Source organism: Xenopus tropicalis, chromosome 5 (genome assembly GCF_000004195.4).
Source record: "Xenopus tropicalis strain Nigerian chromosome 5, UCB_Xtro_10.0, whole genome shotgun sequence".
NCBI lineage: Eukaryota > Metazoa > Chordata > Amphibia > Anura > Pipidae > Xenopus > Xenopus tropicalis.
Genome location: NC_030681.2, coordinates 56,845,428 through 56,867,134, shown reverse-complemented (window position 1 = coordinate 56,867,134; position 21,707 = coordinate 56,845,428). Strand labels below are relative to the sequence as shown.

General features: G+C 38.3%; 1 protein-coding gene across 2 annotated transcripts in view; it reads left to right on the top strand.

Annotated features, from left to right (window-relative positions):
• Positions 1-21,707, top strand: part of tcp10l2 (t-complex 10 like 2) — a 48,810-nt gene that overhangs the window by 13,970 nt on the left and 13,133 nt on the right. For both annotated transcript variants that reach the window (XM_031902623.1, XM_012963719.3), the window contains exons 5-11: positions 6,668-6,773; positions 13,820-15,107; positions 16,075-16,132; positions 16,762-16,927; positions 17,364-17,552; positions 20,296-20,451; positions 21,217-21,366. In XM_031902623.1, the coding sequence (XP_031758483.1) occupies positions 6,668-6,773; positions 13,820-15,107; positions 16,075-16,132; positions 16,762-16,927; positions 17,364-17,552; positions 20,296-20,451; positions 21,217-21,366 (2,113 nt within the window). The remainder of the gene's footprint in view (positions 1-6,667; positions 6,774-13,819; positions 15,108-16,074; positions 16,133-16,761; positions 16,928-17,363; positions 17,553-20,295; positions 20,452-21,216; positions 21,367-21,707) is intronic.

Below are 21,707 nucleotides of genomic sequence, written 5' to 3'. Positions count from 1 at the left end.
CACAATAGAAAATAATTTGGAATTATTTCTTAGGGTGACATGTCCCCTTTAAGAACTATAATTCAGAAGTTTTTGTTTTTTTAAAGAGGTATAGTATAAATACTACAAGTAATAAAATAGCAGTCAAGAAGGCAAATATGGCAAAGGATAATTCAAATTGTAAAAAGATGCAGATTGAGATTGTGGCTCCAATAAAAAATCAAAATGATTTGGTCTCATAAAAAGAGCTTAATCAGCTCTTTTTTTTAGTGTTCATAATAGAAAAGCAGAGTTTGCTACATAGTGGAGTAGAGATGGCTCAGCTCAGTGGCTAGCCATATTCTTCATTTCCCAGGGTGCTACAGCCATGTGACCTGTGCTCTGATCAATTTCAGTCAGACTTTACTGCTGAGCTGCAAGCTGGCGTGATATAATCCCCCTCCCTATCCCCCACCAGCAGCCAATCAGCAGAACAATGGGAAGGTAGCAAGACAGCAGCTCCCAGTAGATATCAGAATAGCACTCAATAGTAAGAAATATAAGTCCGGCAGTTACAATGGAGTAGGAGAAACAATAGGTTACCTGAAAGCAGTTCTAATGTGTAGCGCTGGCTCTTTTTGAAAGCTCAGGATAGGCACAATGCACTGAGACGCTGAGATGCACTGAGAAACATTTGTTTGTTTGAAACTAAATTTTAAAATGGTAGAGTAAATTATTTGTTATGTAAACAGTGTAATTGAAAAGTGTATGAAATAATTAATATAGTATGTACTGTTGCCCTGTAGTGGTAAAAGTTGTGTGTTTGCTTCAGAAACCTTACTGTAGTTTATATTAACAAATCTGTTGTGTAGTCATGGGGGAAGCTATTCAAATGACAAAAGGAGAAAAGGTGCAGGTTACAAAGCAGATAAGCTGTGTTGACAAATAAGCTGTAAGGATTGCCATTGTATTCTTTAAAACTTATCTGTTACATAACCTGTGCCTTTTCTCCTTTTTTCCATCTTGAATGGCTGCCCCCATGACTACATAGCAGCTTTGTTAATATAAACTATAGTAATCTTTCTGAAGCAACCACACAACTTTTACTAGCGCAATGTAACAGTACATTAACCCTTCAAGTGCCAGCAGAATTTTACATTTCGGTTCCCCTCAGTGCCAGACGTTTTGTAAACATTCTGTGCTCTCTTATTTTAGGGACATTTACTGGGGGGGGGTTAAGTTTAAGTAGGCGAACTATATATTGTTTTTTTCAGGAGAACCTGAACTTTCTAAATCTGCTAAATCTGACTTTTTGTGTATTTCCACTTGATATGTATAGCTTTATGGAGATTTCTGACTTCTATAGATCAAAAACTCCCAGCAGTAAATTAAAGCATTACAGCAGAATACAGCATACTTAAGATTCCAAAGCCAAAAATCCTGGAACATTAGGTTTACCACAGGAAACCACATATTTTTGAAAAGTACACATTCTGGCGAATCCGAAATGGGTAACTATGTCTTCCAACTCCTAAGTACCAAACAGCAATGCTTTCCTGAATTTAGCAGTTTCTATAAAAAAATATGAAAGCATCATATCATTAGGTACCAAAAAAACACATCCTAAATATGAAAGCCAAGGGTCCGCTGAACAGTTTGATGCCCATTGTGCATAGGATCACCTATGTATCTGGCATTTAGAGACCCCAAAAGGAAGTTAGTGCATACAAATTGCCCTGGAGATCTCTTTAGCTACTGAAAATTCAACAAAATAACTGGATTTTTGTGTGATAAAAACACAAAAAAACACATTGACCCCCCAAAACTTTATATTTTCAGAAAATACATTTGGGCGAATTCAAAATGGGTATCCATGTCTTTCTACTCCAGACTACAGAGTCACAATGATTTCCCAAAATTGCCATTTTTGATGAAATACCTGAAAATCGCATCAAACCTTCCACTTTCAAGCATCTCCCACATAGCATTAGATACCAACAAAGCACTTACTAAACATGAAAGCCAAGGGTCCATTGAACAGTTTGATGCCCATTGTGCATAGGATTACTAAAGTATCTGGCATTTAGGAACCCCAAAAGGAAGTTAGTGCATACAAAGTGAATACGCTGCAATATAAGCTACTGGCATGTGTATTATGTGCCATAAGAAAACCATACATTTTCCGAAAGTACACATTCTGACAAAACAAAAAATGGGTAAATACATCTTTCTACTGCAAACTACCAAACCACAAAGCTATGCTAAACAGAATGGTTTTTATAACATTACTGAAAATAGTCGAAAGCTTGCATTTTTTCCAACTATGTATCCCCACATTTTGTAACGTACCAACATAAAACACTCAAAATATGAATGCCAGGGGTCTACTGAACAGTTTGATGCCCAAATCAAATTTTTTTCCCCCTAGTGATATCTACAGTCAGAATCAGAGTTTGAGTATTTTGGCTTGGGCAAATTAGTTTTACAGACAAAGTCAAGCGAACAACAACTATGCATAACTGAAAATGCAATAAAATGGCTAAAATTGCAATAAAATGACTAAAAATGCACCAAAATCACAGAAAATGTAAAAAAAAACACCAAAATAATACACAAAAGGTATGCGCAGTGCGGTTAGTGAATACACTATCCGCAATGGCAATAAATAATTTTTTCAGGCAAGAAAAAAATCAATGCGATAAAAAAAAAAAATCACAAAATTGCATAAGTGTGTAAGTGTGCATGTACACTAGGCAAAATGTGTGTATGTGTGTGTGTGCAAGTGTGAGTGCTGTAAGTGCTGTGAATGTGTGAAACCCCCCATCCCCCCCCCAAATGTATGTGTGTAAGTATAAGTGTGTATTAGTATAATAAATGTGTAATTGTGTGTTTGTGTGTATATCTGGCACTTACCTGGGCAGAAGAAGCTGGAGATTGCAGGAGAGATGCAGGGACAGCAGCAGACCTCTTTTCTGTCGGGTCTGGTGAGTGGGCGGCACGGAAAGGGAGGGGAGGAGCAGAGGAAGGGAGAGGGAGAGCAGGAAAAGCCAGACACGTAGAATGTACATGTTTGGCTTTTCATATGGGGCCCCTGGGCGATTGCGCCCCAGGGGCCACTCGTTCACCCATGTGCTTGTTGCCTAGGGGCTGGGGAATGAACAGGAAGCGTTTCAAGCCACTCCTCCGCTCCCAAATCCGGAAGTGCAGCAGGATGTAGAATCTACGTCCTGTGGCACTTAGGTACTTTTATACACAGGACGTAGATTAAAGGGTTATACTTTAATCACTCAGACATGAAATGGCATGGCTTTATGAAGGACAGCTTTTGGTTCAGTGTTGCATAGACTACTCTTCCCAAACTAGGGTCTGTTTGCCCATGGATAGGAAACTTGCATGAAGGGTTTGTTCAGAGACTGTTGTCAATAGTACATTCTCTACTAGGAGTGAGGTTTTAGTGGGTGCCTCAGGGTACTTTGTTATTAAGAGCTTGTTGGAGGGCATTGTAAGCAATGTAGCTTTATTAGCTAATGAATGCAGCCCAATTAATTTCATCTAGGATCTGGACAAACCAGATATATGGTAAGCTAAGTGACAAATGAAATTTAATGTTGATAAATGTATAGTTATACAAGCCATTTATACCCTTAATAGCACTACATGAAGTAAATCCTTCATGGAGATCTTGACTGTAGCAAGCAATGTCAATCAGCTGTTGCAAGGGCAAAGTAGGTTTTAAGCTGTATTGAAAGAGGTATATATATATATATATAAAAATCGTAATTCTTTTCCTTCAATAATCACTGGCCCTTCGAGTTAGAAAGAATCTAAAGAAAGGCAACTAAGCTGGAATGTCCCAGTTATATAGCAAGGCTGACTTAGTTGGTAAGTTTATACTGGAGAAGAGTTGCTTAAGGTAATATATGATAATTATGTATAAATATATGAGGGAACTATACAGCAGATCTTCCAGCACAGCAGATATGAAAGCATCTATTGAGAAAAGGCCATTTTATTATAGTATTCAAAAAGGTTTTGAGTGAAACCTGTAAAGTTGAGGAATTCTCTTTTTTTCAGTGGTCGTACTGGTTGATACAGTGGATAGCTTAAAAAGGGGGTCAAAAGACTTTTTAGTAAGTGGGATAATGCAGGGTATCTGAAATTAGCTTTTAGCCCAGGGTAAATCAAGTGATTGGTCTGATTGCCATCTTGGAGTTATGATGGAATTTTCACCCTCCTGAGGCACATTAGAGAGGCTTCAGATGGAGATTTTTACTTCTCTTTTTTACTTCAACTAGCAGTTAGGTATGTCTTTTTGACCAAAAGAACTGTATGGATATGTGTGTCATGTAATGCAAACCCAAACCCCAGGGCAGTTCTGAATTTCTGTCTAGGCATGCTTTTCAGCCTATAACAGGCACCTTTAATTTTGGGGCTGGCCCGCTGCTTGTACATATCACATAAGAATCCAGAGACTCCAGCTGAGGTATGCAAGGGAGTGAAATGTACACTGCAGGGAGGGAGCCAGCAAGTACAGAGCTGGACATAGTCAGACAGGCCAGGTCAGGACTATATAAAAACCAAAGACTCGTAAAACAAACTTGAAGTCGGGAACCAGGGAGTCTACATAAGAGACCCTCCAGGTAGCAGAAAAAAGCAATAGCAGGAATCACAGCTCCTAGGAACAAGCAAGCTTGACCTATAACACTGAGTGAGCTGAGAGCTGGGGATTTTATTGGCAAGCTGATGGGAATCTCTGAGCATCTGTGGCCAGACTGACTGACTGACAGCTGAACAAGCCCAAGAACTCAAAGACACCTGTCAGGCACAGTATCCAAAACCCAAAAGAAATGCTAAGATTCTGCTCTGAACTCACTCTTTCGACTATAACATCCACCTTTCATTTCGGGAGGAGCCCTCCGCTACTCAGGTGCCACCAGAGAACCAAGGCAGGAGTTTTGAGCAAGTGAGGGAACCACAGCGTGTCACAGGAGAAACAGGGAAAGAGTAGAACAAAGTCTCAGAAAACAGGCCGAGGTCAACACTGAACTAGCAATGAAGTACAAAATCAGGATCCGAAAGTGTAGTCAAAGGCAGGCAAAATGGTCAGTTCAGGCAGCAAACATCAAAGTCTAAGATCAGGCAGAGGTCAGAACAAAAGAATCACACAGTAGCTATACTAGACAGAACCTATGTTGAGTTGTGAAAATGAGACAAGGAGCCCTTAGAATATTTAAATTTTGCTCCTTATACAATGACATCATTGCACTTCAAAAATTCTGCGTCAAGTAAAAAGTAAAAAGGCATGGAGATCCGACATGCACACCAGAAAATCACAGGACATTTGCACGGGAAAATCCAGAGCCTCTGCTCTGCCCACTGGTGAGGTAGCGAGTGCCCCCACAGCCTCACCGTGACAACCCCAAAGCAGTGAACCATGATCTTAGCTTAGCTGAGGTATAACAACCTGCTATGCAGGTCACTCATTAAAATCTAGGCAGGATTTTACAATGTGTCTTTTTTCAACTTACGTTACTATTAAATTGTTTTTAGTAAAGGTAAATTAGCACACTTTTAGGCTGATGTGCCGTGCAGAGATTTAGTCGGCCTTGATAAATCTCTGCTACCACGGGAAAGAGATCTCTCCAAAATGCCTTTCCACTGACTGGCAACAATATGAATCACTGATGGAAAGGTCTACACACCACTTCATGCGAAGTTGCCTGCAGGAGGAAACTTTGTGCGAATTTGGAAAAGCATTTTGGAGAGGTTAGTCGCCCACGGTAACAGAGATCTATTGCAGCCACTACATTTTTTCTTGCAACATCACCCTTATTGTATTTGTAAAGGCTATGCGACCTCCTGCTGAGTTATTACTGCAATGCTTGGTGTGCTATATTATGCTTACAAAACCTGGCTCACAAGCCTTATTTACTAATCACCTAAATCTTAGGTAATTAAGACAGCCAATAGGGAATCCTTTTATTTCTTTGTTTCCCATGTAAAACACTTCATTATATTAAACTGTGTTCTCTTTGCTTTCCCCCACCACCATCCATTGGTTTGTACAACTCTTTAACGCTATTACATAAACCTTTTAATATACCAACCAATACATCTTTCTACACTAAACATAGCCTTTTCTATCTCCCCCTGCCATATACACCAAATTCTGCTTCTCTCACCACTTTCCAGGTTTCTGTCTCCAAATCTCGTGACCTTTTCCAAATCAGACTATGCAATATAAGGCAACATATGCAGTGTTACTAAAAAGGTAAAGCGGCATTTAAAAATGTTTTAGAAAGAGCATATTACTTAAATATGTCTTTTAATTGGACAAATTCAGGGGCGGGCCAAACCGACCGGGCATCCTAGGCAACCCCCCCCCCGTGTATTTTGGCGTGCATGCGCAGATGGAACGCGCGGGGAGGGGGGGGCGGCGATGTGCGATATGAAGCAATGAGAAACAGATCGCAGACTAGGGGTAAGCAGGCGAGGCTCCTGTCTGGTGCCCCCCAGTCATTGTGCCCTAGGTTCTGCCTACCCCTAGTTCCGGCCCTGGACAAATTCCATGAAATGTCAAAAAATACCTGTCTGTAGATAGTTGTAAGATGGCTGTATTAAACTAATATTCTATATGTTCATATGTGATCTTTTCTATAATTGAATTTAAATTAGAGGAAAAATAAAGTTTCTGAATTTGTTATTTAAGACCCCTTAGACCTGGAATTGGTGTAAAACAAAAAACATTTGAAGAATTCGTCGAAGAGCAGCTAAAAGCTGATTCTGAATTTGCACAGAAGAAACAAAGTACTGAGGTACAAATTCCAATCTCTGCTTTTTTTTAAATAGATGTTAATTTCTCATAGTTACCATAATCAGTTTTGTCATATAAGAAAATCTCTTTTCCCTTTTTCTACTCTATATAGTTTAAAAGTTCAGTTTTTACTTAATCTCTACCTGTTTTAGCTTATGAATGCCTGTAATTGTTTAAAGGCACTTCAGGGTTACATGACCTGTATAAAAGAACTTGGCCTACAGCCTTGTGCTTTTATGTGGTCACGTAACTCTGAAGTGACTTGTAATATCTTTAGAAATCACAGTACAGGGGGTACATCAGTTGTAATCAGTTCTTAGTGGTATAACTTCTCTCTGAAACGTATGTATTATAATAAATAATGCACCCCCTGTTGTAAAATATTAGGATGTTAAAAGTCACCTTGGAGTTCCATGACCTGTATAAAAGCACTCAGCCTTTGGTCTCATGATTTTATATGGTCCTTGGTTAATATCCTGTAAATTATATCCGTATAAAAGGTTTTTATTGATGTCATCGGGTATTATCAGTGCACAGTGATCTAATTTGTGTCACATACAAAGACAAATAAAGGTAGTGAAGGTTCAGAGAGTTGTGCATAATATTAAATGAGCTGCAGAGGAAGCTAGCCATCTGTCTGAGGTGGAGGGTGCAGCAGTGGAGGCAGTGAAACTTGTAAAGAAATAGGAAAGATAATGGATAGTGCTGGAATTTGTGCATCAGAGGTAGAGAACTGAGAGTGGTTCTCTCTAGGAAAAGAGAGCAGTGGCAGCAGGTGCAGAAGATCCCTGTCTTTACTGCCTGGTCCTGTTGCATATTGCACCTCCTGCTGCTTCCTAACCTGCTCCTCTGAATAAAGCGCAAGTTCGTGGAAGGGTAGGGGATGGGTCTGGGAGGCCTGCGGCTATTTTGCAACAAATTATGCAAATCTTTTTTTTTGCACTTTGTATAAATGTATTTGATTCCAAACTTGTGCCAGAAAACCATGTTTTTTTAAGTATAGTCACAAATTCACATAAAAAGATAATGGGGCCGACTCACTAAAGGTCGATAACGCTTATCGCATGTGAAGTGGTTTGTGAGCTTTTGGCAACATAACATGGACTTTGCAGTGGGATTTTTTCAAGTATGTGTTGGCCCTAGAGTCATGCATCCTCCACTTTTCAGGGAAATGGTGATTTTCAGAACAGTAGTTTTCTGAAAGTTATGGTTACGTGCGTAAAATCGCCGGCTAATATAGAACGCGGCAAAATATATTGTGCGCAGCGGGAAATAACGCACGCGGCGGGAAATAACGCAAGAAAAACGCTCAGCGCTAGAGTTAAATAACGCAAAGAACATCGCTTCTTAATTATGACGCCTGTCCTTTTAGTGAATCGAGCGTTAAGTCGCAAAAAATAAGAAGAGATAAAATTTTTAACGCATGCTATAAATAGTGCTCGTTTTATCGACCTTTAGTGAATCGGCCCCAATGTATCTATTCTAAAAAATTTCAAGGTTATTAAAAGTTACCCTGGGGCTCCATGACTTTTTATAAAAGTATTCGGACTGCAACCTTCTACTTTTATATGGTTAAGGAATTCCCTTGGTAATTCAAACTTTCCATTACTGAAAAGTCCATGAGGCACCCTTTCTGAAGAAAGCCTATCTTTTCATTCAACTTCTGAATATATTTAAAGGAGAATAAAACCATTTTTCAACCCAAGACCACCTGCTCTTTCCCCCCTTCCCGCATGCACTAACCATTACTGTGAAATGTGCCCCTGATATAAAAATGCAGAGCTGGGCAGCAGGCTGGTTAAATCCTCTTCTGTCAGATTGCCGACGCAGAGCTTTCAAAAGAATGCACAAATGTAGCTAACCAAGCTTTAACTGTGCAAGCTCCTGCTGGCAGCTCCAAAAGAAGAGGATCAAAAGCGGCATGAAATGGCACCTGTTACCCTTGATGCGTAACTCTGCATTTCTATATTAGGTACAGAGATAGAAGCATTTTATACAGTAAAATGTGGTGTGGGAAGGGAAATACCAAAATAACTTTTTTTTTTGCATAATGAAAGAAAATATTATTTGAAACTTTTCATGAAACATTAATTTACAAATTGTAGTGGTTTTAAGTTATTTGTAAAACCAAATAAAAGCAGTATTTGTTTATTTTTTTTTTGTTTTTATGGTTCTGACCCTGTAAACAATGTACTAGCAGTCAAGTCTGGTATGCGAATTACAGGAAGGCCATCTCCCTTAGACTCCATTTATATAAAATTATGCACATTTTTACAAATGATTTCCTTTTTCTTTGTAATAATAAAACAGAACTTTGTACTTGGTGGTAACTAAGCTGATTGAATCCATAGGGTTTATGTAATTATTTTTTAGTAGACTTTAGGTATGGAGATCCAAATTACAGAAAAATCCATTATCCAGAAAACCCAAGGCCCCAAACATTCTGGATAACAGGTCCCATACCTGTAATCATCTGGAGTCAGTATCACCAGAGTAGACATAATAAGCCAGACGATACAGTGTTTAATTACAAATAACTTTAATATGGCTGTTAAAGAAATCAAGCATTCCACTGTTTTATATTATAATATGGCCACTGAGGTCTACCTGCTATCCCACAGCCACAGTCCCTTCCAAGAAGCTATTATACCACTGCTACTATAGGCACCATCTCTCCCTACTATACCTGCTATCCCACAGCCACAGTCTCTTCCAAGAAGCTATTATACCACTGCTACTGTAGGCACTATCTCTCACTACAATATCTGCTATCCCACAGCCACAATCCCTTCCCAGAGGTTATTATCCCCACTGCTACTATAGGCACCATCCCCCCTACTATACCTGCTATCCCACAGCCACAGTCCTTTCCAAGAAGCTATTATCCCACTGCTACTATAGGCACCCTCTCTCGCTACAATACCTGCTATCCCACAGCCCCAGTCCCTTCCCAGAGGCTATTATCCTCACTGCTACTTTAGACACCATCACTCTCTTCATACAGGCTAATCTCAACGAGAGTGGAAAAAGTCCAAACCCCCAACCACCAATACACAGTTTCACACACAAATCCATGCAGACAAAAAGGTTGAATTAGCACATGCCATAGCATTTAACGCCGCGCCAAGGCTCCAACCCGTGTTACTGACATTCACTCGCCTTTCATATCTTGGGGTGGATTCAATAGGGAGTTGAAAGGCAATGGCTTTCTCAAATGGGGAGCTTTATCAAATGTTTCTTGGGGGCCAAATTGAACCAACCCACCCCTTTCTCTCACACAAACACGCACCATTCGCAACATGCCCGGTACACTGCTGCCTAATTCTCATCAGATATAGGGGACTTCCTGAGTAACTATAACCTATTCCCTAAGTGCTACTTTTTTATTTCTTAACTAACCCCACCCCACCGGGTATAGGGTGGGGAAAAGAGGGGTCAAATGCATGACCCATTGGTTACAAGGGGTGCTGGGCCCCTTTATTTATCATCTCAAATATAAATAGGAATCCCCATATTTAACAAATCCCCTTTTACTTCCTTTTATTAACACTAAACATCCTAAACTAAACATGAATAATAGAATGAATATAATAAAATATCCTAATCACCTCCATGCCCCAGATACCCCCATATTCTCTCCCGTTTCCTTCTATAAATCCTAAAAAGTCAATATCATTATATAAATAGAATAAAAAATTCCAAAAACGCTAAGGACTAATAATATAGTAATAATAAAATATTCTAATTCTCTTAATAGCCCTAACCCCCCGCACTTCCGCCTGCAGCCCCTAATCCCCCTCCTTTTTCCCGCTGCACCCCTTAATCTCACTGCACTTCCACCTGCAGCCCTTAATCCCCCTACACTTTGGCCTGCAACCCCTAATCCCCCAACACTTCTGCCTACAACCCCTAATCTCACTACACTTCTGCCTACAACCCCTAATCCCCCTGCATTTTTGCCTGCAGCCCCTAGTCCCCCTACACTTCTGCCTACAACCCCTAATCCCCCTGCACTTTTGCCTGCAGCCCCTAGTCCCCCTACTCTTCTGCCTACAACACCTAATCCCCCTGCTTTTCCCCCTGCAATCCCTAATCCAACTCCACTTTGCCCACCGCTGTCTGTCTCCATATCTTCTACCTCATCCACCAGATCAATATCCATATCCTGTACCTCCTCTACATCTACCTCCATGTCCTCTACCTCCTCTACAATATCTACCTCCATCTCCTCTACCCTGTTTAGTTTACGGACTGCCATGCCCACCCACTCTCCTGCTTCACCCTCTTCTCTACCACTATCTACCACCACTTACCAGTGCAACCGTCTAGAAGAAGTGCCGCCTGTTCAGATGGAATAAACAGTGCTTGTATAAAAGCAAGGTCGGCTCCTAAAAGAGAAAGAAATAATTAAACCTTCTTCTTCTTCAAATTTAAATTAATTGTTCAGTGATCACTTTTTTCCACAAAAAAGCCCTGGTTCCACCATATTCAGATATATCTGTATAGCAATCTATTGGGAAACCCTGTGTTACACCCCTTTGTACTATATACAGTGGTGTGAAAAACTATTTGCCCCTTCCTGATTTCTTATTCTTTTGCATGTTTGTCACACAAAATGTTTCTGATCATCAAACACATTTAACTATTAGTCAAAGATAACACAAGTAAACACAAAATGCAGTTTTTAAATGAGGGTTTTTATTATTTAGGGAGAAAAAAAATCCAAACCTACATGGCCCTGTGTGAAAAAGTAATTGCCCCCTGAACCTAATAACTGGTTGGGCCACCCTTAGCAGCAATAACTGCAATCAAGCGTTTGCGATAACTTGCAACAAGTCTTTTACAGCGCTCTGGAGGAATTTTGGCCCACTCATCTTTGCAGAATTATTGTAATTCAGCTTTATTTGAGGGTTTTCTAGCATGAACCGCCTTTTTAAGGTCATGCCACTACATCTCAATAGGATTCAGGTCAGGACTTTGACTAGGCCACTCCAAAGTCTTCATTTTGTTTTTCTTCAGCCATTCAGAGGTGGATTTGCTGGTTTGTTTTGGGTCATTGTCCTGCTGCAGCACCCAAGATCGCTTCAGCTTGAGTTGACGAACAGATGGCCGGACATTCTCCTTCAGGATTTTTTGGTAGACAGTAGAATTCATGGTTCCATCTATCACAGCAAGCCTTCCAGGTCCTGAAGCAGCAAAACAACCCCAGACCATCACACTACCACCACCATATTTTACTGTTGGTATGATGTTCTTTTTCTGAAATGCTGTATTACTTTTACGCCAGATGTAACGGGACACGCACCTTCCAAAAAGTTCAACTTTTGTCTCGTCGGTCCAGACGAGATATTTTCCCAAAAGTCTTGGCAACCATTGAGATGTTTTTTAGCAAAATTGAGACGAGCCATAATGTTCTTTTTGCTTAAAAGTGGTTTGCGCCTTGGAAATCTGCCATGCAGGCCGTTTTTGCCCAGTCTCTTTCTTATAGTGGAGTCGTGAACACTGACCTTAATTGAGGCAAGTGAGGCCTGCAGTTCTTTAGATGTTGTCCTGGGGTCTTTTGTGGCCTCTCGGATGAGTTGTCTCTGCGCTCTTGGGGTAATTTTGGTCGGCCGGCCACTCCTGGGAAGGTTCACCACTGTTCCATGTTTTTGCCATTTGTGGATAATGGCTCTCACTGTGGTTCGCTGGAGTCCCAAAGCTTTAGAAATGGCTTTATAACCTTTACCAGACTGATAGATCTCAATTACTTTTGTTCTCATTTGTTCCTGAATTTCTTTGGATCTTGGCATGATGTCTAGCTTTTGAGGTGCTTTTGGTCTACTTCTCTGTGTCAGGTAGCTCCTATTTAAGTGATTTCTTGATTGAAACAGGTGTGGCAGTAATCAGGCCTGGGGGTGACTACAGAAATTGATATTGAAATTGAAAATTGAAATTGATAAACCACAGTTAAGTTATTTTTTAACAAGGGGGGCAATCACTTTTTCACACAGGGCCATGTAGATTTGGAGTTTTTTTTCTCCCTTAATAACGTAAACCTTCATTTAAAAACTGAATTTTGTGTTCAATTATGTTATCTTTGACTAATAGTTAACGGTTTTTGATGAGCAGAAACATTTAAGTGTGACAAACATGCAAAAGAATAAGAAATCAGGAAGGGGGCAAATAGTTTTTCACACCACTGTATATATATATATATATATATATATATATGTGTGCATTTATACACACACACATATACTCACTGATCTCACTGCGCTCCTCATATTTCCCTTCCCTCCTCACCTCCTATAATTTTGTAGCCTGTGCATGGGCATCAGGTCCCCCATTCTGGCACATAACTAAGATTCCCAAATCTTAGTGATACAAAACTTCCCTTATAACAGTGTCCATAAAATGACACCTGCCTGTTTGCTGTGATCCCTGTCTCAGCATCTGTCTCTCTTAATTCCCTTTTTCACACAGGAGTTAGGAGTCTGATTTTGAAGTTAGAAGTCTGATTTTGAAGTTAGGAGTCTGATTTTGGCAGTTAGATCATATATATTTTTCATTGGGACTCTATTTGCAAAGCAGATAATTAGGGGTATATTTATCATGCTGTGTAAAAGGTAGAGTAAAACATAACCGGTGATGTTGCTCATAACAGCCAATTAGATGCTTTGCTTTGGTTTTCAACTGTTGAAATCAGACCAATCATGGCTGCTCCCAAGGCATTTTCTTGGCAGGCAATTGAATAATATATTTGCTGAATAATGTAAAAGAAGGTGCAAAGTATGTTACTGGTCTGGTATCCCAATGCAGCCAGATTTTTAGATTTTGTATTGCTAAACATGATCTGTTTTGCTAATATCTGTTTATTTCAATGAATTTGTTTCCAAAACAGTAGATCATTCAAGACTATTTTTACCAGTCTTTTTAACTAAAAATTTAGGTTTATATTTGTTCTGCAATCCAGAGCATGTTTAAACCATTATTAGGTAAGAGAGGCGAAAGAATTTGTTTTTCAGAATTGTATTTAAACTTTTTCAGAATTGTATTTAATTCTAGAGCACATTTGAGCGTAAAGCTTCATTCAGAAAATCCTTCCTAAAGCGTGGAGAAGGTATAACCAGATTTGAAAAAAAGCCCATCAACATGGCCAAAGAAGAAAGAAAACACTCGTTACCAAATGTATCTAGAAGTGAAAGCTTTGACAGTAAACACCGTAATTCTTTGCCAAGTATACATGGGGAAGTCAAAAGCTGTAATCTCAGCAAAGAAAAACAAGCATCTGAGGAAAATACAAATATAACATTATCTGATATACCTGGTACCTCCGATATAATGCACAGTTTGCAAAGAAATGACAAAGGCAAATGCTTGACAGAAGACCAAGAGTTTTCACATGATACTTTGCAGCAACATACTAGAGTTTCCAGTGAAATGGAGTTACAATATTCTAGCTACTACAACCCCACACTTAGCAAAACAGAGACTGCTTTATCACTGCATGAAACAAATAATGCTCACAAAATTTCCATAGCTGCACAGCCTGTGAGTCCAGAATCTGTTGCAAATCACGAGGTTATCAAAGAAGAAAAAGAACCTGAAGAAAATAAAAAATTGAATAGTAAAAAAAATAGTACTCTCCACAATGATTTATCTCTAGAACTTTTCAAGGATACTGTCTTGGGCACTATAAGTGAACATAACAGTTGCTCTGCTTATACAACAGATTCTTCTGTTAAAACTGGGTTCAAGAAATTGAATGATAAAATTGTGCCAGCAGATCCACTTGGAGACATAATGGAAGAACAAAAATTTTCTGTTGGTACAGTGCAGCTAAAACGTGTTGAACCACTTAGTGAAACAGACAGTGTGGAATCAAATAGTGATGATGACCCAAAATCGCCTTGTTACAAACTTATAACTCATGACATACCCCAGAAACTGAACCAGGGTGACTGCCATTTAGATTTGTCTGACCCTGATTATGCCAGTGATGAACCAAGTGGTGAGGAAGATAAGAAACTTCATTTGCCACAAAAAAATATGTTAAACCATCAACATCCATCAGAGAGCTCCAGTGGTAGTGAGCACTGTAAAGAAACTTTTAGAAGAAGGGGGAACAAAGCATTCTCGTCATTTCGAAAACCTTCTTTTCGTCAGTTACGCATGGTAAGGCAAGAAAAAGAACTGAATAAAAAAGAATGTGATGATAGCACAAAGCAATCAGAACCAACTTTCCAGCCATCTACTTGTGATCTTGTAGCAAATCTTTTTCCAGTATTTAAAATGAAGGCTGACATACCAGAATGTGTGGCACCATTACAAAAAACAAGTGAATCACATATAGGTAAGAACCACTTTTTATTAAAAACAAGATATCAGTGATGTATAATTGTATAATATACAATCATCTGCAAGAGACAAAACAAACCTAAGAGCTCATAGAGTATTTATGAAGGATGAACTGTCAAGAGATATTGCCAAACTACACAAAATAATTAAGAAATTTAGGGTAAAAGGTAAAATCATCTGGACATTGCAGGCTTTCTCTACCTTTAGTTGCATGAAATAGGAACTAGAAATAGAATTATTCGATTAAAGCTTGCCTGCTAATGTATCTAAATGCTTAAGATACATTGAGCCAGATTCAGTTTCTTGATAAAACATTATTTTATGGTTTATTACATGAAAACTTATAGGGAAGATTCAATTTGCAGAGAGAAAACTTTTAATTCAGGGCCAGTTTTTCCCATAGACTTCAATAGAGTTTCAAGGTGATAAACAGTGAGATAAATTATTCTCATTGAATTGCATCTGTCTCTATGGGAATGTCTGGAACTGAATTAGGAGATTAGCTTTTCTCATCAAATTTAATCTGTCTCATTGTTTGAGTGATACAGATCAGTCAAACTGAGCCTGGGGGAAAATGTAGTTTTATAAATATTATCATGCAGTATAGCAGTGTGTTTATTTCCCTGTACTGCACTATAGCGTAGATAGTTTCTAAAAAGGGGGCCTATTTACTAAAAAAGGTCCTAAACTGCACCAGCACAATTGCTTATAGCCACAAATCACATTGTTCCTTTAATTTTCTAACTGGTATTTGGCTATGGATAACTGCACTAGCACATTTTATCAGCTTTTAGTAATTCAGCCCTGCGTTGTATGATGGTTGAGCTTGACACATTTACATTTTATATCTCCTGACACATTACTAGTGCTTCTCTTCATTATTTTTTTAATTATTATTCCAAAGCAATGTATTGCTCACTTATTTGCATGAAAAATAAACCAACCTGATGTTTTCATTGCAGATAACCCTTTGCTAACAAAGATGAAAGAAGAACAAGAAAAAGCAATGGCGTTTCTAAGGTAACTTTATCTCAAATACATGTAATAATTTTTAAATAGTAAATAATGTATTGAACAATTGTCCTTATGGAACAAAATACAAATAATAATAAGTATTAATATATTAATAATTATGTTGTTATTATTACAATACATACATACATCTCTAATACATACACATACAAGCAAGGACTGACCACACACACATGTATTTTTACATGCTTGTCTAGACCAAATATTTTCTCATGGGCCATATTCAATTCTCATGGTTTATCTTATGAAAACTCAATTGAAATCTATAGGCAAATTTTAAATTTAATTATAGGTAAGTTTTTTTTTAATTGAATTAAATCTGGCCGTTATTTTGGTCCAACACCCTCTCTGAGATCCAAGGGCCACCCCTTGCTCTAAATAAGAATACACATATATAAAAGTAATTTTGTATCTGCTATTAAGCCGATTTGTCAAGGGTAATTATGATTGCGTACTGGACTGAAAAAATACTGCTTTTGATAGCTAAGTACACTATGCATGTAGGGTCTTCTATACATATATAACAGTGTGAAGACTTTTATCACAATAGTCACCTACAGGCATTATGTGAATGTGTATTTTAACATTTAAATCTTAATCTAAATACATTCTCACAGACAACAAATTGAACACTTTGAGAAAGTAAAGGCAGAAGAGCTGAAAAAGATGGAAGAATTTAAAAGGGAAGAAATGAAAAAACTCCAAAAAGAGAAAGAAGACTTAGAAAAACAAGCTGCTTTAGCAAAAAGTATTAAGGAAAGTGAACAAAATGAAGAGATTCAGGTACTGTACTATTATGACAGTATGCTATGAAACAAGATGATAGTGGTGGTAGGGTGTAGAAAACAAATTGTGTAAGCCATCTTGGCAGCTTTTCCAGTAATCTTTCATCTGTCATACATTTCTCAGCATCAACAGCTCTTCCAACAGCTGCTTTCCCCTGCAGCACTATACTATTTCTGCACCCCAAAATGATATACTGTTAAACAAGTGACTCCATCTGAGAAGGAATTAAATGTTGTACACATCTTTGTTTCAGTTAGTATATAACAGTATATTTTACAAATTCTTCAGTTAAACTTTAGCCATATACTTGCTTTGGGGGACATTAACTCAGCTGTTATTTCCATATAATATCCTAATTTCAGTACATATTATATTATATATATTATCATTAGCAAACGTTTATGCTATAAAAATGTATGTTTTTTGCAAACAGATGCTAAAGCTGCAGATTTCAGAACTACAAGGGGAATTTCATAGGCATGAATCACGTTGGTCTACTACGGAAAACCAACTAAAAACTCAGGTGGAAACATTGACAAGGGAGAACCAAGAATTGCGCAAAGAACTCAGAGCTGCTGATAATCAGTTTTTAGAGATGCAGAACTACAAATCTGAATCTTTGGTAAAAAATTTTGTTGCGTCAGTTATTTGTACTTGCTCTATATAGTTTAATGGAAATTCTGGCATTTTACCTATATTCCTCTGAATACTATTGATAACAAGAACATTAGCCCTCATATGTAGTGCATCACATGGAGGACAGTCTACTTGATAAAGAGTACCATCATAATTCAATGGTTAAGTGATAAAAATATAAGCATTATGTTATTTTTATATAGATGATAACTTTCAGTGATGCAAATGTCTCCTTCCTGAACTTTTTTCAATTGAACATTCATACAACATCTCCAAGAAGCCTAGATTGCCTATGGCAGGTTGTACTCTGCATGGTTGAGGGAATTACATCCCCATGTAAAAAAATTTTCCCCTGCAGTTCAGGTGGCAGATAAGCCAAGGGCAATTCATAATGCATTGGACCTTTCTGTTGCTGCTCATGTCTGAACAATGAAGTGTTCAATTAAGTGTAATTTTGTTATCTACTTATCGTTTGCACGTAGCACAGACTACCTTGAGAAATACAGAGCTTGATGCTGTTTTACAACCCATAACTGCTAGAAGCTGCAGTAAGGGCCTTTGGAGACTGGGCAGGGGGATGGGGGGGGAGTACAATCTAGTCTATCCCCCTCCTTTTTTTTGCAAGCATTGGGACAGTTCCAAGTGGCGGTTACTACAGTCTACAATATAGGTATTTGCTTTGCTAGCATGGTAAATGATGCTATGGAATAGACCACAAAATGTATAAAATGGTCATACCCTAGATGAAATGAAATACTCTATATCCCACACACCGACTGGAAGCGCTCCAGGCCCAGGCAGTTTCCCCTTCGAATGGTATAAGGCCCATATTAACATTCTTTTCCCAATACTACGCTCCTTGTTTACTGTAATCGGATCAGTGACACTCCCTGATTCTTGTCATATGACTCATATATCTCTAATTCTCAAGCAGAGGAAGTCATCGGAGGCCTGTGAATCTTACTGCCCAATCTCTCTGCGGAACTGTGATGCCAAGCTATTTGCCAAAGTCATTGCAGTACAGTTAAGTACTGTTATTGGAGATCTTATTCACCCTAACGAAACTGGCATTATGCCATCTAAGGCTACAGATATTAATATCTGTAGGTTATAGGTTATTTTCCAACATTGCTGTCATCCATGACAATAGCATTGTAGTCCCTTTAGACACAGCTAAAGCATTTGACACAGTCCAGTGACAAAACTTGTGGGAGGTCCTGCCGTGATATGGCCTGGGACCTAGATTATGTACCTGGATTAAGCATATATATATAACTGCCTGCAGGCTAAAGCCTTGGTTAATGGTGAACTCTCAGCTAAAATAATCATTCAGTGTGGGACGAGACAAGGATGCCCCCCATCCCCAATGCTCTTTGCCTGGCAATTGAGTCACTGCCCATCTTACTTCAGGGGTCAACAGTGATAGAAGAGCTGAAACTACATCCCATTGAGGAAAAAATTTCTTTGTATGCAGACAACATGCTTATTTATCTGGCTAACTCCCTGACAGAACTTTTGCAGGTGGTCTCAACCTTTGGATCATTCTCAGGCCTCCAAGTTAACAAGAATAAATCAGTTATTTTTCCAATAGATCCCCTTCCCGGTGGTCCGCAATTGCATATTGAGCAACTCCAGGTGGTATTTACTTTTAACTACCTAGGGATAACGGTTCATAAAGATTTTTCTAGGAGGTTGTCTAGATACGTTCAATGCGGTATGGGACACATGGATAAGAGTACAATCTTAAAGGAAATGTAACACAAAATTTTTACTTTCCAGAAATCCATTCTATATACTTCAATTAGCAAATATATCATAGAAAAATTACAATAGTATTAGTGTTTTTTTTTTAGTAAATGTACTTTACCATAGATTTACTCAGCTGTGGCAGCAGATCTCTCCCAAGTCTCGCAGTCCACTTCTGTTCAGATCCCCCTCTTCCCCCCCCCCCCCCCCATCCCGTGCAGGCTCTGGCACCGCTCCTTCTAACAGACACGCAGACCCAGCAGAAGAGGAGATATGGTCTGTCTCCCATCCCTCTCCATTCCCTCTTTGTGTCCCATCACTAGTAGCACATTAATCAGTTTTAAAAGGACACATAAGAACTTAGTAAATTAACTTCCGGACTGAACCGAAGTCTACCCCATCTCCATATCGCCTTTCCAAGCTTTGCCCAGTAAGCCACTGGTAATGTAATTTATTATAAAACCACTTAAAATATCACATTTTTTTAATGTTATTTAGGTTAATAAAAGTATTTAGAAGTAATATCTTTAAAGTAAAGTTTTTGTGTTACTGTTCCTTTAATGAATTTGCAAGGCTTGCATAAGCCTTATACAGGGGCATTTCTGGCCCCGAACCACCTGAGGCAACTGAGGTAACTTCACTTACACTTAGGGATATATTTATCATGCTGTGTAAAAAATCAGATGCTTTGGTTTGATTTTCTAACTGTTGAAATCTGATTGCTGATTGGTTGCCCTGGGCAACATCACCGGTAATGCTCCACTCCACTTTTTACACAGCATGATAAATATACCCTATTTCTTTCATAAATGTATACAACTGTTATAACAACACTGCACTTCTAATAGAGGAAACTATTAGTTGCTTTTATTTTGCTTTAGTTTACTTGTTAACTTTATTCAAGTTGTTTTCATTTTCCTTGTTTAAATACATTTTTGCAGAGCTGCACATTTTTTTTAACTTACTGACTCCCATATTGTTAGGTTTCGCAAGCTATTATGAGAGGTACCTCTTCTTCCATGGCTGACCAGAGAATGGGACGTAATGAACGTAAAAGTCGAAGCAGTACTCCTGTAGAGAGAAAGACGCTGTATGACCTATCTTATGGGAAGCAACCATTACCTGAAAACTCTGCTAAAGTAGGAATAAAAATGGTCTACTTTATACTGAAAGTTCAACACCACATATTTTTACACATTTTTCTAATGTCAATTCTGGTCACTACGAGTTTTAGTTTCCTACTAATATCTGCCACTATTTATTTTGGTCTTATTTTGGTATTTGTGGCATGTACTGTATATAGGCGCACATATTTAAATCAATACTATGTATTGATAATATAATACTATTCTATTTTCCAAGAGGGAATAAAGATTCCCAATTTATTGTTATTATAAATATGAATATTAGTGCCATTGTGTCGACTAGATATAGATATAGATACACAGCAATACATATAAAGATATTGGGGCTCATTTATAAACACTGAGCAAATTAGCAACTGGACAGTAACCCACAGCAACCAGTCTGTGATTAGATTTTTCTGCCAAATGCAGATAGAACCATTGGCGCTGCTCCCATGAGGCCTTATGGCAGCAGTGCCCGGCAAGTTTCCAGGGGTAATTCCACTCCTGCTAACTTAAAGATTGGAAATTTTTTAATCAGAATTTTGGCTCTTCTAGTGCAAGAGAGTGTAATACCTAGTGATTCCCATTGTCTAGGGTACTTTGCTGTAGAACATTGCAGCACCACTGTTTTATTTGTTGCCAGGCATCACTTGCATTGGCTTGGGATGGGTGCATGAGCAGTGTAGTAATATTTGTGCACTCTTATTTTTATAATATATATAATATATTGTCATTATCCAGATAAACAATAATTTAGATGATAATGTATTGCCCTAGGTTAACAACCTCATAGAAAGACATGATATAATAAAACGAACAGGAACAAATGGAGATGCATCATCTGGTAGTTTTCAAAGCAGAAGCGGAACACCTACAGGCAGAAAGACACCAGTTCGAAGCAGATTAACTCCGTTTGAACCTGATAAGGTTGGAAATTTTTTAGTTTTGTTTATGAACTGTGCTTATTTCATGAGCTCTTGCTAAAATATAAATATTCAAAAATATTGTAATATTTGAAACATTTACAGATATTCTATTCAACTGTAAACAAAAATATGATTTGCATACTATGAAATGTTCCATTTTTAGATAAGGACTTTGAAAGTTTAAAAATATATTTTGTACACTTTACACTATACGATTTAAATACAGTTTTGTACTCAAGTGTAGGATTTACAGATATTCTATTCAACTGTAAACAAAAATATGATTTGCATACTATGAAATGTTCCTTTGAAAAGTTAAACAAAATATTTTGTACACTTTAC